Below are 18,056 nucleotides of genomic sequence, written 5' to 3'. Positions count from 1 at the left end.
AGGTACGCCTTGCAGGCCAGGCCGGCCAGCCAATCAGGGCTCGATTGGCCGGAAACGGAAAAGACCGCGCGCCGTTGCTACGATTGCGAGGTTTTCGCGAGGGACAATGTGTTTCGCCCCCCCAAACACCACGGTTTGATTTTTTTTAAAAGAGAGGGGGTTTGTGGAGGAGGTGGAAAATGCCCATATCTGACATGGAGGCGGTGGCTTCTTAGGGCACGTCTTATGAACTCGAAGCGCTATTGGCGAAAGGGGTAGTAAGGGGGAGGTTGATTGGTTAAGGAGCGCGTGCGTGGGCTGGTGAGGCTAGTAAGTGCGGGGGCTGAGAGGAGGTGAGACGGAGGTAAGAAGGGAAGGGGATGTAATATAGTGTTTTTCTTGCGCCAGTGACGGATCCCGCTTGGAGGGCAAGGTGAGTGTCGGTGTTTGCGGAGATGAGGCGGGTGGGGATTAGGGGGGTGGTCTTTAACGAGAGCAAAAGCGAAGTGCGTCACGTATGCAGGGGCTGAGGGTTTGGGTGGGTGTCTGTGGGTGCGCTATTAAGGAGGGAGCAAATGCACCTCTGGTAGAGCCTGCGCCTTCTAGCATGCGCCACGCGCGCAGGGTCTTCCTAGTTTAGTGGCATTTCGCATCTCCCGTTTGGTGTCCTGGGGGAGACTTCCGGTCAGCTTTTGCACGAGCCTAGAGCTGCGATCCTAGCAGGATTTGCTTGGCGGTAAGTCCCACTGAATTCTATGAGGCTGTCGCTAAGGTAAGCGGGGTTAGGAATGCAGCATCGATCTGTTTTATGCTGCTGGTGCTGCTTCTGCAGCGGCTGATCTCAGTATTTTTTTAGATGCGTTTGCAGAAAATGTTTTATGCTTGCAAACATTTTTTTTGTTTTGTTTTAATATGTTGTGAGCAACCTTGGAAGAGGGCAAGCAGTGAAATATTTTTGGACCTACACTGGGTAGACCCAGGTGCAAATCCCCACTCAGCGACTGGCCTACTGAAAGCTTTTTAGCTATCTCCTCTGAGACTGGGCTATTTCATGTTAATTCCTGAGGGCTTTTTGTCCAGAAAGTTCAGCTGAAGCAGAATGCTTGTAGGAGCTAGGCAGTTTTATCTTATCTCGCCGATTTTTCACCGGTTGCGTTGGTTACCCGTTTCCAGACGGTTAGCCATGTTAGTCTGTTGCAGTAAAAATAGCAGAGTCTTGTGACACCTTGTGGCAAAGACTAACACTTATGGCGTAAGTGTTTGTGGACTGCAGTCTACTTTATTAGATGCAAGACTACTTTATTAGATGCACATTTGAAATTCAGGTATATATCCACATGGTGTAAGGAAGGAATTGTGCACAGTGTGATCAGAGAGAAATGAAATGCAGAAAGTACAGATATGCTGATAATTACATAATTGGCAACGGTAATTCACAAAACAATTGCAGATAATGCAGACAGATGGTTACTTATACGGTTCAAGGTTCAACTTGCACATAGTTGTATGTATGTACACCTTCCTAGAAGTATGCCCTGTTGATTTCTCCGGGGCATAAATCCAGATAAGGATTGCATTTGACAGACCACTTACTCCTATACGAACCTGCTCAGGTGCTAAGAGCAGTCCTGCATTCTGGTCCATCACAATGGTCAAACAGGCCAGTAGCCTGATGTCTGTATCAGGGAGAATGCCTTTTCAGTGGTGGCACTGTATTTGTGAAATTGCCTCCCCCCTCCCTTCCCCAATCTATTGTGGCTTTTAAGTAGTCCCCTTATTTTTCCAAGCTTTTTATAGATCTTATTGCTGCCTGTGTTTGACAAGTTGTTTTTGTTTAACATTTTTTATTTTTAGGCTTTCAGAGGGCTTGTTCTGCAGGGGTGAATAGAAATATGTTAATTGAGATTCTTGTGAGGATGAAATGGGAAGGTGGGAAAAACCATGTCACCCTGGAGAAAAGAAGGGATATAAATGTAATGAATCTCCACAGATGTTAGAATAGTAGGAGTGCAGTCTTATTAGGACAGGGGTCCCTGCCTCAGAATCCTTGCTATACTGGTCTAATCATAGATCACAGTAATGGATCGTTATAAGCCATTTTCCTGCCTCCCCACCCATCCCAGTCTGCAATTTGGGTATACTAACAATGGACAGAGTTACAGATTTGTCATTGGTTTTCCTTCTTCCACCCCCCACTTCCAGCCCCGAATGAGTATTTTGGCTTACAGGATATGTATACACACCCCATCTGTGGGATGGGAAAAATAATATTGGAAATTTTATCATTCCTAGCCCACTGCAGTTAATGTCTGCAGGGCAGCTAATGAAAAATTCATTTATTTTTCACACAAGAAGACGCATGCATGCATTTCTGTCTTTTGGGGAGCAGGACTGGGGGCAGACATAATGTGACCGCCAAGTCTTGTGCTACATTGTTACTGATGAGCAGATGTCGCTATTACCACTTAAACAATCTGTTGGTTTGTTAAAGTGTCACAAGACTTTTTGTTCTCTTTTCTTCACTGAGGTACAGCCAAGTCTTCAAAAATAACCAGGAAATCTGGATTGCAAGCAAAAAACTGCCCCCACGTGAAATTTGTTTTAAATTTGGGTGGGGTTTTGGTGGTGTGTAGTTTTGAAACATTCATGGTCTAAATACCTAATCTTTGTCTATTTTATGTAACTTTGTGGTTTATATAGTGCCATATTGCCACATATATGAATTTTATTAAACAAAAATAAATAAACCACTTGATGGGGGGAACGAACCAAATAAACTCAAAGGAGTTTACAAAAAATGACTTGTTTGCCATATAATCTACTGCAGAATCTTTGTGTGTGTGTGTGTGTGTGTGTGAGGGTAGAGATGTGGTGCCTTTGGCCCTGCAGATGTTGCTGGAGTAAAATTTCCATCATTCTTTATGACTGACCAGGGCTGATGAGAGTCAGCCAAATTAAACTTTTATTGCTTATCACCAAAGGCCTTTGCAGAAATTCAGACAGGCTGAAGAGTGTACAGTAAATCATGTTTGCCAATGCAGGTACTAAAAATATTTAATGAGAGCCAGAATCAATTATTTAAAAAGCAAGAAAAACAAACAGTAAAAACAAGGGATGAAAATGCAGTAAAATAATAAAACTATCATCAAATCCTGGCATTACCATGACAATTTATAGCTATCTCTGAAAGCACTATTTGCACTCACTGCTGCAAAGATCCAAACATAAAAAAGACACAATATAAATCTTTGAATGCTGACGATATAGCTCTTTACCCTGGCCTTTGACATTCTAGTTGGCAGAGTCCTACTCAGAGTAGACCCACTGAAATTAACAAATGTAAGTTATCCTTGTCCATAGTGATGTGAGATGAGAATATTCTCCAAAAGCTGTAAATTCTGTGTCGTCTACACAGCTGCTTTAAATGTGCACACCTCATTAATTGAGAATATTCTCCAAAAGATTATTCTCTAGAATAAATTATTATTATTATTATTATTATTATTATTATTATTATTATTGTCCAAAAACTACAATAACAAAATGTGTCGTATTCAGTCTTTTACTACTCAGAACAGACCAATTGAAGTTAATAGAAATGGCTAATTTAAGTTTATTAATTTCACTGGATCTACTTTGAGCAGGACTTAGTTGACCACATCCCTATATTTCTAGGGCCTGCTCTGGTTATGATAGTAAATTGTTCTAAACTCTTTTAATGTTGCACTTTACATTAGTGGAACCCTGCCTAGGACTTTCTAGTGAAAAGCAAGTAATTAATGATGATAATATCTGGCAATAAACAAAGTATGTTTTCTAGGATGGTTTTGTTTGTGTGTAATCCCAATAAAATAGTATCTAGAATCCTTAAAACAGGATTCCAGGCATAAAGAACAGAATTAAAAGTAGTGATTGCATGAAAGTATCTACATTGAGCCAGAAAAGCTTTGCCTGAGTTTAGCAGATGTAAGACTTAACCAAACTGGCAACTCTACCGTGGTCATTTTTTTACTCTACCATGGTAATTCTTTACCTTAGCGCATTAATTTTATCAGATGAGATTGACATCTCTGTTGAGGTGACCAAAGTGTATGTAGAAACATATTAAGATCTGAGTATCTTCTGATATCTGGAAACCCAGTCCTTGCAATTCAGTATCAATTTAGACAGATTTTATTTTTAGTAAACAAATTTATAGACTGTGACATAAAGCGTAAAAACAGAACGAAACACAGAAGCATAAACTTAAAAACAACAGAAACCTTTTACCAGGTATAAAATTTATCTTTCATAAATGACTGGGTTACACCTTGGGGAAAACCTTCCTAAACAAAAATGTCTTCAGAAGGCACCTACACAGCCCCATGCTAGGCATCTGAATGACTTCATCTGTGTGATTTCAGCTGGTCATCGGTTCCGGAGAGCTGAAGCTGCCGACACTAAAAGCCTGTTAAATCTATCTGAAGAATTGTCCATAATTATGACAATAAATAATAGCATTATGGTTACTGGATGAGACTGAAGAAAGTTGTATTTCTGAATGAATTAGGAGTAGTAGGGCAGAGCCAACAATTTCTTCAAGAAACTGTTCTGTAAAGATTCCAGCTTCAACATTTGGGAAACATCCCAGCCCCGTACTTTATTTATTATTCCATTGTGTATGCTGCTTCTGCACACGTTTGCCCAAAGCAGCTCCCAATGTGACAGCAAAAAACACATTGCATCATTACTATAACAGTCTAAATGCTAACTCATTTCAAAACAGAATATGCCAATCCGAATAAATAGATCACTTTTGATGATATGGATATTATAACATTCTAAACTAATTATAAAATAAATGATCAAGCACATGTATCAGTTAGCATCAGTGAGCTGAACTATATCAACCAGAATCAGCTTGGATAAACATTTCCAATTCAATCAATTATTAGCAATGATACAACCAGCACACCTTCCGTGGAAGTACTAACAAATAAAGAGCATAACATTTTTTAATAGAAGTTAAAAATTAAAGTGCACACATTTCCTAGCAACGCAGAAATTGCCTCTCATTAATCCTTGCAGGGAGCCACTCTTCAGTCGACAATAGATACTTCAGCCCTATACAAAATCAGCCCTATAAAAAAATCTGAGTCATTACCTTGTTTTGAAACCACTTTAAAGCAGGGTCTATTAGAACACCCCTTTCTATACAAAAAACAGTTTAATATGGTGTCCAAAGTTGTAGAAGCTGAAACCTCTCTCTACAAATTTCCCAAGAAAATGTATCATTAAACTGAATTCTGAATTTCTAGGCATTTAAATTCACCTCTTAGGTCAATCAGTTACTCATATGTTTACAGTTAGAGTTTCTGGTGTCTCTTTCCAAATACCACAGCCTTGCTTTTTGGGTACTTTAGGGTTTTTTAACTGCCTTCTTAAACCTACACGCGCATGAGAGAGAAGATGAATATTTCAGAGCAATTGCCATTTAAAAAAATCTCTGAGGGTATCTACCCTGGCACTTGGCAAGAGCAGATAACTATGGAAAGCTGACTGTCCAAACCCAAAGATGGAGGTCCTCCCTCTTTGCCTTTACTGGCACTTGAAGATGGTGAGCGTTGGAGTCCCAGCAACATGTGGCAGACCATAGGTTCCTCATCGCTATTTTGGGCATGGTCTAAAGCTACATTGCCTACCTTTTTGAGCCCACCGGCACGTTTGCAATTTTGAATGGATACCACCTCTTCTAGTTGCATTCTTTCTCCCCTCCCCTGGAGGTCACTACATAAAAGAGAGCAAGTGTGCACACAGGTTATTTGTTTTTACATAGGGTGTGGGTAAAGTCAAATCAAGCAAAACTGCAACGTATCTTGAATTTGCATTGCTTTGCTCAGAGTCCCCCCAACCACCATCAAGTTAAAGTTTGCATTGGCACAGTAGAAACCACAGATTTGGTGCTTGCAAGCACCACAAAACAGGTCCCTGCTCTATATCCCCACCCCACCTGACTCCTGCAGCACTCCCCCTTCTTCCCTTGACTCTGCCCCCCCCCCATTTTCATCACTCTGCTTTCTGTTCACCTGGCCAGGTGCTGTTCTGAACCTTAAGAATCATATAGAGGTGAAAGAGCATCACTTTGTCTCGATTCTTCATTCAACTCTACCTTTCTAAGAGGAAAAGAAGGTAATTGCCCATACTCTCTCTCGGGACAAAGGTTGCAGTGCGAGAGGGTGGGGTCTTGGATTTTTTGTGAAAGTGATGGCCTCAAGGGTTCCATTGCACGCACCACTGCCATGCTGGCAACCTCAGATCTAAAGTGACTTCATTTGGAGTGCTAAATAGGCCTATTAGTTATCATTGCCTGCTAAGAATGTGCACGGTACCACAGCTGCCTATTTCTGCAAAAGCATCAAGGCAGGATGCTTTTTCAGGAAGCTTGCCCATCACTTTTACTGATCTTACTGCGGTATCCCAGTAAGCATCAAGCTTCATAGCTCAGTCTTTCTTAACTACTAAATTGTGCTACCGTTAGCTGCATTAAAACTTGGGAATCCTGAAAGCTCAGTAAGTTTTGGGTTCTTCCTTGTTGTTAGCCAATTAATTCTAGGCATGAGCATTGTGTCTTTGCCAGTAACAGCAGCCACTGCTGATGGGGAACTTGGTCTATCCAGTGTCAATGTGATAGGTGATCTTTTGTCTATCCTGTTGTATGAAAACAATGGTGGTCTTTATGTACAGAGCTGACCTCATGGCTTCAAATTCGGGAATTGTCCCTGATGATGGTGAGAGCAGCAAGAATCCTACACTGGAGAGATGCCTCAATGTGCTTAGAGATGCAAGCAACGATAGTGAACAGTTTGCTGCTCTGCTTCTGGTAAGAATATGGCCTTGCACTGGCAGGAATAGACTGCTTTGGAAGCAAATTTGGGAATGAAGATAAGCTTTTTGAATCCAGCTATTCATGGTAGCTGGCTAACTGGGTGGGTGATCAGTAGTTTTCTACCTGTAAAATGACAGTCATGATTACTAATAATTGCTTAAGATAAGGACTTGGGCTAGATAATAGCATCCACTCTTGTCCTGTAGACTTAAGATGGACACAGATCCTTGTAACAAGGAAAGAGCAAAGCCTTCCATGTCTGTGGCATGCAAGAGGAACTTAGGGAGGGGGACACCTAGTAAGCAATTATAGCTGAGGAAGGGAAACGGCTAGCTCAGTCCAGCCATGTCACAAAACTGCACGCTTCTGATGCCTCCTGATTTTATCCTTCAGGTGACCAAAGCAGCAAAAGCTGGAGAAATCAATTCCAAAACCCGCCGGAGGATCTTTGACGCGGTTGGTTTCACATTCCCAAACAGGCTTCTGACGTCTAAGGATGCCCCTGAGGGCTGTACACAGCACACATTCCAAGCCCTGGGCCTCACCCTGTTGGCCTGCTTCTGCACCGATCCAGATTTAGCTCGGCATCCCCAGGTCCTTAACAAAATCCCGGTTTTCAATGATGTGATTTCAACTTGCAAGCCAGGAGATGCTTCCTGTAATGCCATGATTGATGATGCTTATCAGTGCCTCAGGGCTATCATGGCCACTCCAAAGGGTCCCAGAGAGTTGGTGAACAGGGGCACTGTCCCAGCACTGTGCAGGGCTTATGTGAAGCATGGCTATGGCTTTGATCAGGCCTTTAAGCTGCTTGTGGGGCTTCTGATCGCAGCCGAATCAAAGTGCTGGCAGAGAGCCACTGTTGACCTCATGGGGGTGCTGAACGTACTTAGTCTAGAATTCCAGAAGGCTGAAGACATGACCAAATTCCAGCTGTGTGAAGTGCTGCCCCGCTTCATCCCTCCCCTTCTCTCGCCCAACGCCGAATGCCTCCTGCCCCTCTACCGAGGCCTGGCTAGCATCCTGACCAGCAAGCTGAGCACTTCCCAGCGGGACCCTGCCTTGAAGCTGGCAGCCTGCCTGTCACAAGCCTGTGGCTCAGAGTGGATCCAAGGAGGGGGTGCTGGCAGCAAGTTCTTTGCCTTGCTGTCCAACCTGGCATGTGTCGAAGTCCGCCTGACTCTGGAGGAGCTGGATCTGGCAGAGGTGGACAAGAAGCAGGAGGTGATGGCTGCTTGCTACGTTCTGATGGAGACGGCAATTGTGGAGTGCACAAAAGAGAAAGGTTCTTTGCTGCTGGAGGCGCAGAAAGTGCAGCTGGTGGGGATCCTGGAGGAAGCCTTCGGGGCTGTCATACACTACTTGAGACAGGTATAGTAAGACTCCCAAAATCTTCCAATCTTATAAGGCTGCCTCCCTCAGGAGTTCAGGAAGCAGTTAACAGTCTTACCTTTATGAGGGTCCGAGGCTGTCAACTGTGCCAGGTTGGTAGGAGTCATCTGGTGTCCAAGTGAGGCAATTCTTGTGGGTAGGAAGCCCAAACTAGTATTGAGGGAAATGAACCATAGTACAGGACAAGGAGCAGAGGAGGAAAGGGAGAGATAGAAATGGTGTCCCTGGACTAAGTGAAAATGTGGAAGTTCTGAATAACACAGCAGGGCAAAGAGCTCTGAAACGGGGGCTGCCTTAACTTTTGTTTATGTAGCGAAGACTGAACTGGGAGCCAATCAAGGCCTTTGAAATCCATCAAGGATGGTAGAAAAGGTGGAAAGAATCTACTGCTTCCCCAGATTGCTGTTTTGGCCAAGTAGCTGAAGTGCTTGTGGTCCTGCAGGCTCTGCGCTTATCAGCTTGGATTTAACAGATGGTATATGCTCACTTTCCTTTGTCTGGCTCACAATGTCACTCATTCCAGCCTTACTGATTTACAACATGTTTGTGACTGCTTTCTCTGTCCCACAGGTAGGGCGAAAGAAGCTGGACGACCCTTTCATCTTTGCCTCTGTTCGAATCCTTGGGGCCTGGCTGGCTGAAGAGACATCTTCCCTCAAGCAAGAGATCTGTGACCTTCTGCCTTTCCTCATCTACTATGCCAAGATGCGGTTTGAGGAGGAGAAGAGAGTCAGAAGTAGTTTGCAGCAGGAGGCAGAGCAGGCTGGGCAAAGCAGCATCCAGCCTCCTGTTTGGCAAGGAGATGCTATAAGGTAAATTACAGCGTTGGGTGTTGAAATGTGTTGTTTTGCTGCTTTATGCCTTCTAGATTCCAGTTTGGGAATCAGAACCACTTTAGGTTTATTCTGCTTAAACACTTCTAATGATGAGCTGAGGATCAGGAACATTCTGGCTGGAGTTTCAGCTTGGACATTAAAGTCCTTGAGGGGCCTTAGGCAAACCTCTGCCTCGCTGATACACTGATAAAATTCTGCGCTGCTACATTTTGGGAAACGTTCTTCACAGAATAGAATTGTAGACTTGGAAGGGACCCTAAGAGTCATCTGGTCCAACCGCCTGCAATGCAAGAATCTCAACTAAAGCATAATATGAAGCTTTTCTTTTGTCATCTTAGTTATCAGTGTGGAAATGACTTGGACTAGATTCCATCTTGGGGTGGCAGCTTACTCTCCTCCGGAGATAAGAGGTGTAGAGTTTTTACAGGGGTCTTATATTGCCACCAGGGTTCTTTTTTAAACATTTACATGAAACTGTGGGGAGAGTGTTGATGACTCCCAGTGCTGCATATTTTAGCTAGGCAACCAGGAGCAACAGCAGTGGCTGTGATCAGTTGGATACAGGCAGGGAAACGGAGGCTGAATTCCAGGCAAGACAGAAGTGATGCTAATTGGAAGCCTAAGTATTTGATAGCAGTGGATTTATTGTTGTTGCAATTAGCGTGTATAAAACTTAGCAGTTGACAGGATTCCTTCAGTAGTGCTGCCCCCTTCCCCTCTAGCCTGGACCAGGATGCTGTTGAGGGTAAGCTGCTTACTTGCCAAGCCTTCTTGTCTATCTAAGGCAGCTTCTGGCCACCCATCAGCAATGGCATGATGAGCACTAGAAAGGCTTATGCAACAGCTCTTACTGATGGTTTCTAATCCCGAGACCATGTGGGAGCAGCATTTGTTCGTGGGCGCCTGACTATAGCACAAAGGTTCCCAAGTGAGTCATCTGTGTTCCCTGGAGAACTCTTTGCAACCTTCCTGATGTGGAATGGCATTACAAGCTTGGGTCTGGAAAAATCAACCCATCAATATTGACTCCTGTGATTCAGTTTACTTTGAGTTCACTGTCTTTGCTTGCTTTTCTTTTCTTTTCTTTTCTTTTCTTTTCTTTTCTTTTCTTTTCTTTTCTTTTCTTTTCTTTTCTTTTCTTTTCTTTTCTTTTCTTTTCTTTTCTTTTCTTTCTTCCTCTTTTCACCAGTCTCTCAGCTCTGCGGTTGGTTTTGTTGGATATGTAGGATCAGGAGCCATGTAGGAACAGCTTCCAGGGTGCAAATCCACCTTGATTTTAAATATGCAAAGTTCCATCAAGTTCCTTTGTTCCCATCTTTTAAGCAACAAAGGCTGGTTCATTAAGGGAAATGGGGCACTGCCCCACCAACTTCAGCCTGCCCCATAGCCAGTCCTGCCTGCTTGCCTGCCTTCTTACTTAACAGCACTGGTTGTCGGCTTCCTTCTTCTTAGCCTCAGTGCTGTCACACCATATATACTTCAGCAGGGGGCAAACCTGGAATTAATTGGCTCTGGCCTCGCCTGCTGTTGATTATCCTCCCTTCTATCCTATCAGTCCCAATGATCACCAACTTCCACTCTAGTGGGACCAGTAATAAAAGCTGTGGGAAGGCCAGACCACCAATAAGCTTCTTGAGTTGAAACCAGCCCTTCAGCTGCGGTCAGCTGTGTCTCTTGAGAACCAAAGGTAGGATGTTGTCCTGGCTCTGTTAAGGATTGGGCACGGAGTCCCTACCAATTAGCATCAAAGGAGGGGAGAGAAGACCCAACCATGTGCAGCCTTGTCATGTTCCCAGACTGTTAAAACAGGTCTTGCTGGAGTATGTGTGATTCCCAACAGTCACTGCATACCCAGTCCCCTCCTCCAAAATTGGCCTCCTTCCTGGGTGACCTACAACCTTTAACCAGGTTCCTGAGCTCCCTTGTATAGCTGTACTCTTCTAAGAATGTTTGAATTGTTTGGAGCCGGTCCGCTCTCCTGCATTTTACAATAAGGATATAATGTGTAGTGTAATACTGCCTAGCTGCTGCAGTGTCACGAGCTACAGTACACCTACCTGCCATCTGCTTAGGTGGCGAGGCAGGGGTATGGAGTGGTGCCTCTGGTAGTTGTCCCTGTTCTGTGCAACTACCTCTCCCTTCATTCTGTTAGGACTTACATAATTTCCTCCTTTAAAAAAAATAATCAGGACTTTGACTAGTGTAAGAAAGGAGCCGGGGTATCTAAGGCTAACTTTATAAACCTGTCCTCCTGCGGTCTGTTATTATGTGTTAATCATTGTGGGCTGCCTGGAAAAGAAAAGAAAGACTTAGGAAAGATTGGGTACAAATGCTTTCAAGAAACAAACTTTATGGGATAAACAAGACAAAATGCCCAGACCCCATTATAATAAGCAGTCTGAACATTTGAACATTTCAGATCTTACTTTGATATTTAATTTCCCACCCCTAGTCATGTTTTCTCAAATATAATGAGAGGGACCCCATTATTGGTCAGGTTGGCAGAAGGTGCAGCAGGGTCTCATTACTTTGTGCAAAAATTGTTGGGCCTTTTTTTGAATATATTCAGCAGTAGCCAGTGCTAGGGTATGGCATTAGGCTGGCTGTTGAGCTGACCTAGGGTGGCAGCTCTTCAGTAGCAAATCTTTTGTAACTGGCTTGGGTTTTTTACTATAGAAAATCCATATTCCAGGTTGAAATGCATTTTAATTTCACCATGGTCATAACAACTTCCTTGTTAAACTTTGCTGTCAGAAGCTTGAGGCCATGGACTATCTAGTTAGTGGTTTTTGTAAGCTGCTTGAGGGACTTTTTTGTCTCAAGAGCTTGGGTATATAAATGTTTTAAATAAATGGGAAAAACCCTCTGCCTTTAACTTAGTTCCAACATTTCCATGTCCCCTTTCAGATTCCTCTTACCTGGCTTAAGCCACTTGACTGCAGAGGATCGACCCCGTGGAATCCTCATTTCAGAGGGCGCGCCAGTACTCCTGTGCCAATATTTCTTGTACCGGTGGGAGATGTTTGTTTCAAATACAGATACCCTGACTACATCGACTACTGTGGAAACCAGCCTTCAGACGTGTTGTGAAATTTTCCTTAATTTGGTTGTGACTGCTCCAGATTTAATCAGGTAATGGGTAGAGGAGGAATGCAAATGAGTTAACGACACCTTAACATGTTACAGAGGCAAACCTCTGTTTTGAAATGCAGACTTCTTATTCACATATTTTTAAAAATATGTTATGATTTTAATATGTATAATAATTTTTGTAATACAAAATGAAGAGCATGAAATATAATACTTTAAATATTCATCAAGTGCTCGCTCAATGAATTTCTTTAGTAAGAGATGTACAGCTAAAAATGTAACAAATGACTGAGGAAATAATGGTTTAATTCTTCACCCAGGGTTTAAATCCGCACTCACGTTTTGAAGCTCAAAGGGTCCTAGCCAACCCCTCAAGCTGGTGTGGGAACAAAACTAGTGAAGTTTATGCACATAACCTTGAGTACTGTGGGTGGACTGCAGATATGATTAACTCAGAAAGCATCTCGTGTTTTGCTTTCTCTCTCTCTCTCACCTGCAGCCGAGAAGATTGCTTTGCGACCTTGATGGACACATTGCTGAAGTCCCTTCCTTCTCTGCTGCCACAGAGAGAACATCTCGGCCTGACAGCCAATGTGGCAACACTGGGACTCATGATGTCCAAGAGGCTGTTTGCTTACCCAGGCAAGAAATAGCGCTGTCAGCTTCCACTGCCAAAACTGAGTAGGAAGTCAACAAAATGTAACCATGCCCTAGTTTTTCTTCAGCGGCAAATCTGTTGCTAGGCTGTACCTCTTCAGAGTGCAGGTGTGTGCCCACATGACCTGAATGCTGTCCTTACAAAACAAAAGGCCAAAACCCTTTCATGTAGAAAACCAGCACATCATAAGAGAAGGGTTCTAGCCAAACCTCCTCTCTGATGCACTCGTTTTTCACTGTGGGGGGATTATTTTGGGTTTTTTGTTTTTGCATAGAACAGCATGCGAGCACCCCCGCAGTAGCCTGAAGTGGTATAGCCCAGGCACAGGTTTATTAGCTCAGTGAAAGCTAGGCCTGTGTGGGCAGACAAGTGGTTCATTACCATCCATCTCCATGGCAACTCCGTATAGTATCGTTTTCTTTCTTGAGTTGCCCAACATGAGACTCTCTCTTTCCTCCTCCACTACCCTCCCGAGTTGGGAATTGACAAACAGTGCGCTCTAATTATATGGGGAGTCAAATGAGAAGGAAAAGAGCTGGGATGAGAGGGTGCAAGCAAGAGAAGCCTCACAGAGGCAGTTCCCTCAGAATAAGCTGCTGATCACTCAGCACAGCAAGTGGCCCAAAGCCCACACAGCCATCCCAGTTGGGCTAATTAAAATGTACTTATTTTAAGTATTAAGCTTGTGTCTTTCCCTCCTCCGAAAAACTAGGCGTAATGCACATGGAGGTGCTAGCCCATTCTGTCCTTGCAGCAGCACTGTGAGGTAAATTAAGCTGGAAAAGAGCAGCTTGTCCCAGGGGTGATGCCGCCCGGCGGGTACTGGGTGGGGGCGGGTCGTGCGGAGGGCTATATCTGCGCTTGCTCATCCCACCCCCGGCCTGGCTGCTGGGCAGAGGCTGAGGTGTGCAGAGAGTGCACAGCAGTGTCAGGGGGTGATGGCCCCCTCAATATTGGGGGAGCTGAAGCCTCCTCCTTCTATATCCGGCGCCACTGGCTAATCCTGAGGTCAGCCAGTGAGAGTTATGGCTGAGTCTGGCCCCAGGCCTGCCAGGCAAAAGGCTGGGACTGCATCTTACAATGGTGAACCCTGTTATGACACTGAATGCACTCCTGCGATCAGTTCTGATTAGTGTCGCCTGAAAAGGGAGGGGGTGGCATACCACTTCTTGGCCTATTCTGGAAACAGTTTTGAAAACTGACCAAGGAAGGGGTCATGGTGGGGACGACGACTCAGGTCTCTTCTTTGTACTGGCCTGGCTCAAGTTAAAATATTCCTAGAGGGATTTCAGCCTGAGGAAGGTAGTAGGAAGGCAATGTCATAAGAACCTAAGAAGAGACTGATGGATCAGGCCAGAAGTCCAGCATCCAAGCCACACATAGGCCAACTAGGCACCTGTGGGAAACCCAACAAGCAGAATTCAAGCACAAGAGCCCGCTCCCTTCCTGCGGCTTCCATCAGCTGGTATTCAGAAGCATTTCTGCCTCCACTGTGGAGGCAGAGTATAGCCATCCTGGCTGATATCCATTGATAGCACTCTCCTCCATGAATTTGCCTGATCCTCTTTTGAAGCCATGCAAGTCTGTGACCATCACTGCTTCCTGTACCTTCCCAGACCTTGCACATGTTGTTGGTGAATGCCCACATTACCTCTCTCTCTCTCTCTCTTTTCTCTCCCTTTCTCTTCCTCTCTTTTTCACTCAGGTCTGCAGGGGACTCCAGAATCTGAGGGCTTCTTTGATGCTGCCATCCGCTTCCTGGCAGAAGCCCACGTGGCCCAGACTGACCTCGATGGGGAGAAGGTGACCATGAGCGTTTCTCCAACCTATAAGGCGGCCTGGCCAGCCATCCGTGAGTTGTGGTTTCTGGGCATGCAGGCTTTCGCTAGCTGCGTGCCCCTCTTCCTGTGGCTGCCGCAGGATGTCCTGCGCTCCGGCTGGCTTCAGGAGCTGCTGGCCTTGCTGGGCCGTGTGGCGCCGTCGTCCGTAGACTTGGAAGTTGTCCGTGCTTTCCAAGGCATCCTGGTGGAGCTGGCCCGAGCTAGCCAGCCGTGTTTGGAGATGATCCAACAGCACCGGGGTTTGGAAATGGCCAGCCTGTATGGCATGGCTGCCTTGGAACAATGTCTCTCTGAGCAGTGAGCAGTGCTCAGAACACGTTGTGGTCGGGTGGGGGGAAACGTTTTCCCTGAAGCAGTTTTTTTATCATCCTGTTTCATGCAGATGGATGATCTTCTTAATCAGTAGGGCATGGGATGTGTCGGGCACCTCTTCCCAGATGGCTGCACAAAGTTTTAAAACAAAATATGATGTCTCATAAAGCATGTGTCCTAGCTCTCTGTGATATCGTAGAGTAACATGAAACAATTGCACAAATGTATGCCAGTGCACGTTAGTGCTGTTCAGTTGACTCTAATGCACTGTGGAAAAAGCTAGTTTTCCTCTAGAGGGGAGAGTAAACAAATGCTAAAGGAACTTTGGTGGCATTCTAGCGTGGAAGGGAAGGAATGTTTTAAACTATGTATAGTGATTGTTTCCAAGGTGTCCTTTTGCTACCTTAATCAGGCTTCAGGGTAGACTTAAGTAATGCACTTATGAAGGGCATACTGGATAGACCTCTGGCCATCTAATTATTGATTACCTCAGGACTGTGCCATTGTTGGAGCTCTTTTCTTGAGGATACTATTTATTTACCTATTTATTTATTTATTTGAATATTCAATTTTTAAGGATACAAATTCTTCCTAGGCAGCTTACACGTAACATTGAAGTATATTGATAAAATCACAGTGAAACAGTATTGAATAACATACAAGCCTTTGGGATCCTTCCCACATGGTAGCTGATGTCTTTATTTAATAAATTTGTACCTGCCTTTCTGGACAAAACAAAACAAAACACCAAGGTGGCTTACAATTTTTTTAAAAAAGCAGGGACAGTTTAAATGTGATTAAAACAATTGGGGAGGGAGGGAGTTCACTCTGTGGACTGGAGTGATGACACCCCCAGTTGGAGCAGGACCAAGGTCTCCTTTGCTTGCCTGCCTGCTCCCACATGGCTGCTGGCATTAGATGGCCCTGTGGGGGGAGATGGGGCAGGCAATGAGGGGGAGGGTGCAAACTATTTTGCTGTTAAAAATAATTGACTCCCTTTTGAATCAACTGCATTTCAAGGAAGAGGGATTTCCGGGGCCAAATATATAGTATTGGGATCTGTACTCTCCGGAGTGTTCAATGTTTGCTTGTTTTTCGCTTCTCTGTATTACTCCGCATGTAGGCTCTTGCATGCAGCCAGTAAATATTATGTTCATGAGTTGGAGGCTGGACTAGCCCCTGAAGCTGTGGCCTTGGCTTAATATCTTGGTGTTTACAGTTCAGTAAATAAAAGTGCTTTGTCTTGTAATAAATGCCTGGTTCTTACTGACATGTGGGTCTTGTTCACCAAATGGATGTCTGCTGGAAGCAAGCATCGCCTTTCCTCTCATTCCCTCCTGTAATCCCTGTGAAGCAGAGGAGAGGGAGGGAGAGGGAGGGAGGGCCCTACTGTGTCAAATCAAAGGTTCCTCTACTTCAGTTTCCAGCAGTGGCCAACCAGATGTCCTATGAAGAGTTCACAAGCAGGGCATGGAGGTCTTAACCCTTTGCAGTTCATCCATAGCAGCAAATATTCCAAGTCCCAATGATTCTGGACATGGCTAGTAGCTGTTGATGGGCCTCTCCCAAAGCAATACATATTAGCTACTGATCTTTAGTCCGCCTTGAAATTTGCTTTGATAAGGAATTTTCTGTGGTGTCTCTGGGTCGGGTGGCTGGAGAGCCTCCAGGGTTGGCTTGGACTACAACTCCCATCATCCCTAACCCCTTGGCCATGCTTGCTGATGGGGGTTAAAGTCCAGCCAGTCCATGAATGGCCTCAAGCCCTGATCCAGATCCATCTGATCTGTCGGGTAGCAGCTCCCTACTGAGAACCTACAAAGTGAGGGCAGAGTGGTTGGAACTCACTCAGCACTTGATGGAGAAAAGTATGGCTATCTGGCCGTTGTCTTCATGCCAGTTGGGCAGCTTTATGAGGCCGGTGCCGGTTGGTTCTTCAAGCAAAATTCAAATTTATGGGAAGAAACGTCCTTTTACAAAGCAGGTACAGTCTTCTCGGTGTTCTGGTCACAGACTATTTCTTTCACATTTATGCACTGGTGGTATGAAGTGGGACAAAAGGGCCATTGACACTCTTGGGCTCACCGGGTTGACATGCAGGTTCTCAGCGGCAGATGAAGACAGCCATCTCTCATCCAAGCCTATAAAACCTTTTAAATAGCATTGCTCTTGCTCCTAGTCACAGACCTGTGTGTACTTGTGAGTACAGGAAGCACCGTGCTGCCTCTTTTCTGCCCCCCGATTGAGGGAAGTTCAAGCAAGGTCCTTTATTTCCCAGTTAAAATATTTCACCTCAGTACCAGGAAGCACCTATGGGGATGCGGTGTGTTCAGAGCCCTGAGTAGGCATTGTGATGTGGGAGTTGTGGTTCAGCTGATGGGTTCATGGGATGTTAGGGGAGGGGTAGCACCTCTGGTGGGGGACACGTCATGCTCCAGGGGTAGTTTGGCCACCTTTGGTCCTCACCATGCTCTCAGCTCTCAACTGTGGCTCCTAGCAGGTGTCAAATGTGGCAGCATCCACAGCCTGGGAATGGATTTGACTGGTCGGCTAAAGCAGGTAAGGATAGCCAATGAGTCAATGGTCAAGGAGGCGGTTTCTTCATGTGCTGTAGAGGGAAATAAGGGGCAGATTGGACTCAGCCTGGGAAGATAGCTCCTAAACCTCCGCTGCCTTGTGGGAGATCTCCAGGAGAAGAAAAAGCTAAGGAGTAAACCCTGCACAAATCCAGAGAGGCTTCCCTAAGATGGTTGGGTGGCACCTTGACCACCACCACCCAGCTGTTGCTTCAGCCAAGCTGGTACCAAGTGTATTGCTCTGCTTTCCTTCCAGTGGTTCTCAACCTGTGGGTCCCCAGATGATGTTGAACTACAACTCCCATCACCCCTGAGCTCTGGCCTTGCTAGGGGTGATGGGAGTTGTAGTCCAACAACATCTGGTGACCCACAGGTTGAGAAAGGCTTTTTTAGACCACATCAGTGAGGCTGAGGGGTGGTGGTCTTGTTTTCTAGGCAGCCCAGGACCTCCATACACACTTCCCAGGCTTGGTCACTTCAGCGCTGCTAGGGCAGCAGTTTGACTAC

At 45.0% G+C, this 18,056-nt stretch overlaps 1 protein-coding gene and 1 long non-coding RNA gene across 6 annotated transcripts; one reads left to right on the top strand and one right to left on the bottom strand.

Moving 5' to 3' along the window:
• Window positions 1–12: 12 nt before the first annotated feature.
• On the top strand, window positions 13–16,226 carry NCDN (neurochondrin). 5 transcript variants are annotated; one of them, XM_083453296.1, is made up of 8 exons: window positions 13–133; window positions 6,053–6,147; window positions 6,703–6,838; window positions 7,238–8,215; window positions 8,807–9,048; window positions 11,980–12,204; window positions 12,662–12,804; window positions 14,526–16,226. In XM_083453296.1, the coding sequence occupies exons 3-8, from the start codon at window positions 6,713–6,715 to the stop codon at window positions 14,960–14,962; spliced, it is 2,151 nt and encodes a 716-aa protein (XP_083309422.1). In that variant the 5' UTR covers window positions 13–133; window positions 6,053–6,147; window positions 6,703–6,712; the 3' UTR covers window positions 14,963–16,226. The 5 variants fall into 5 exon arrangements, with proteins under 5 accessions (XP_083309422.1, XP_083309420.1, XP_083309423.1 ...); XM_083453294.1 differs by having other exon boundaries at window positions 82–412; XM_083453297.1 differs by lacking the exon at window positions 13–133 and adding an exon at window positions 140–343.
• LOC310683411 lies at window positions 3,016–6,045 on the bottom strand. Its single transcript, XR_014514405.1, has 2 exons — window positions 3,511–6,045; window positions 3,016–3,377 (listed from the first exon to the last, which is right to left on the bottom strand). It is a non-coding gene; the product is annotated as an uncharacterized lncRNA (long non-coding RNA).
• Window positions 16,227–18,056: the final 1,830 nt, after the last annotated feature.

Source organism: Podarcis tiliguerta (genome assembly GCF_965153285.1).
Source record: "Podarcis tiliguerta genome assembly, chromosome: 8".
Lineage (NCBI taxonomy): Eukaryota > Metazoa > Chordata > Lepidosauria > Squamata > Lacertidae > Podarcis > Podarcis tiliguerta.
Note: the sequence above shows the minus strand (reverse complement) of the source record. Positions and strands in the feature narration are given on the sequence as shown.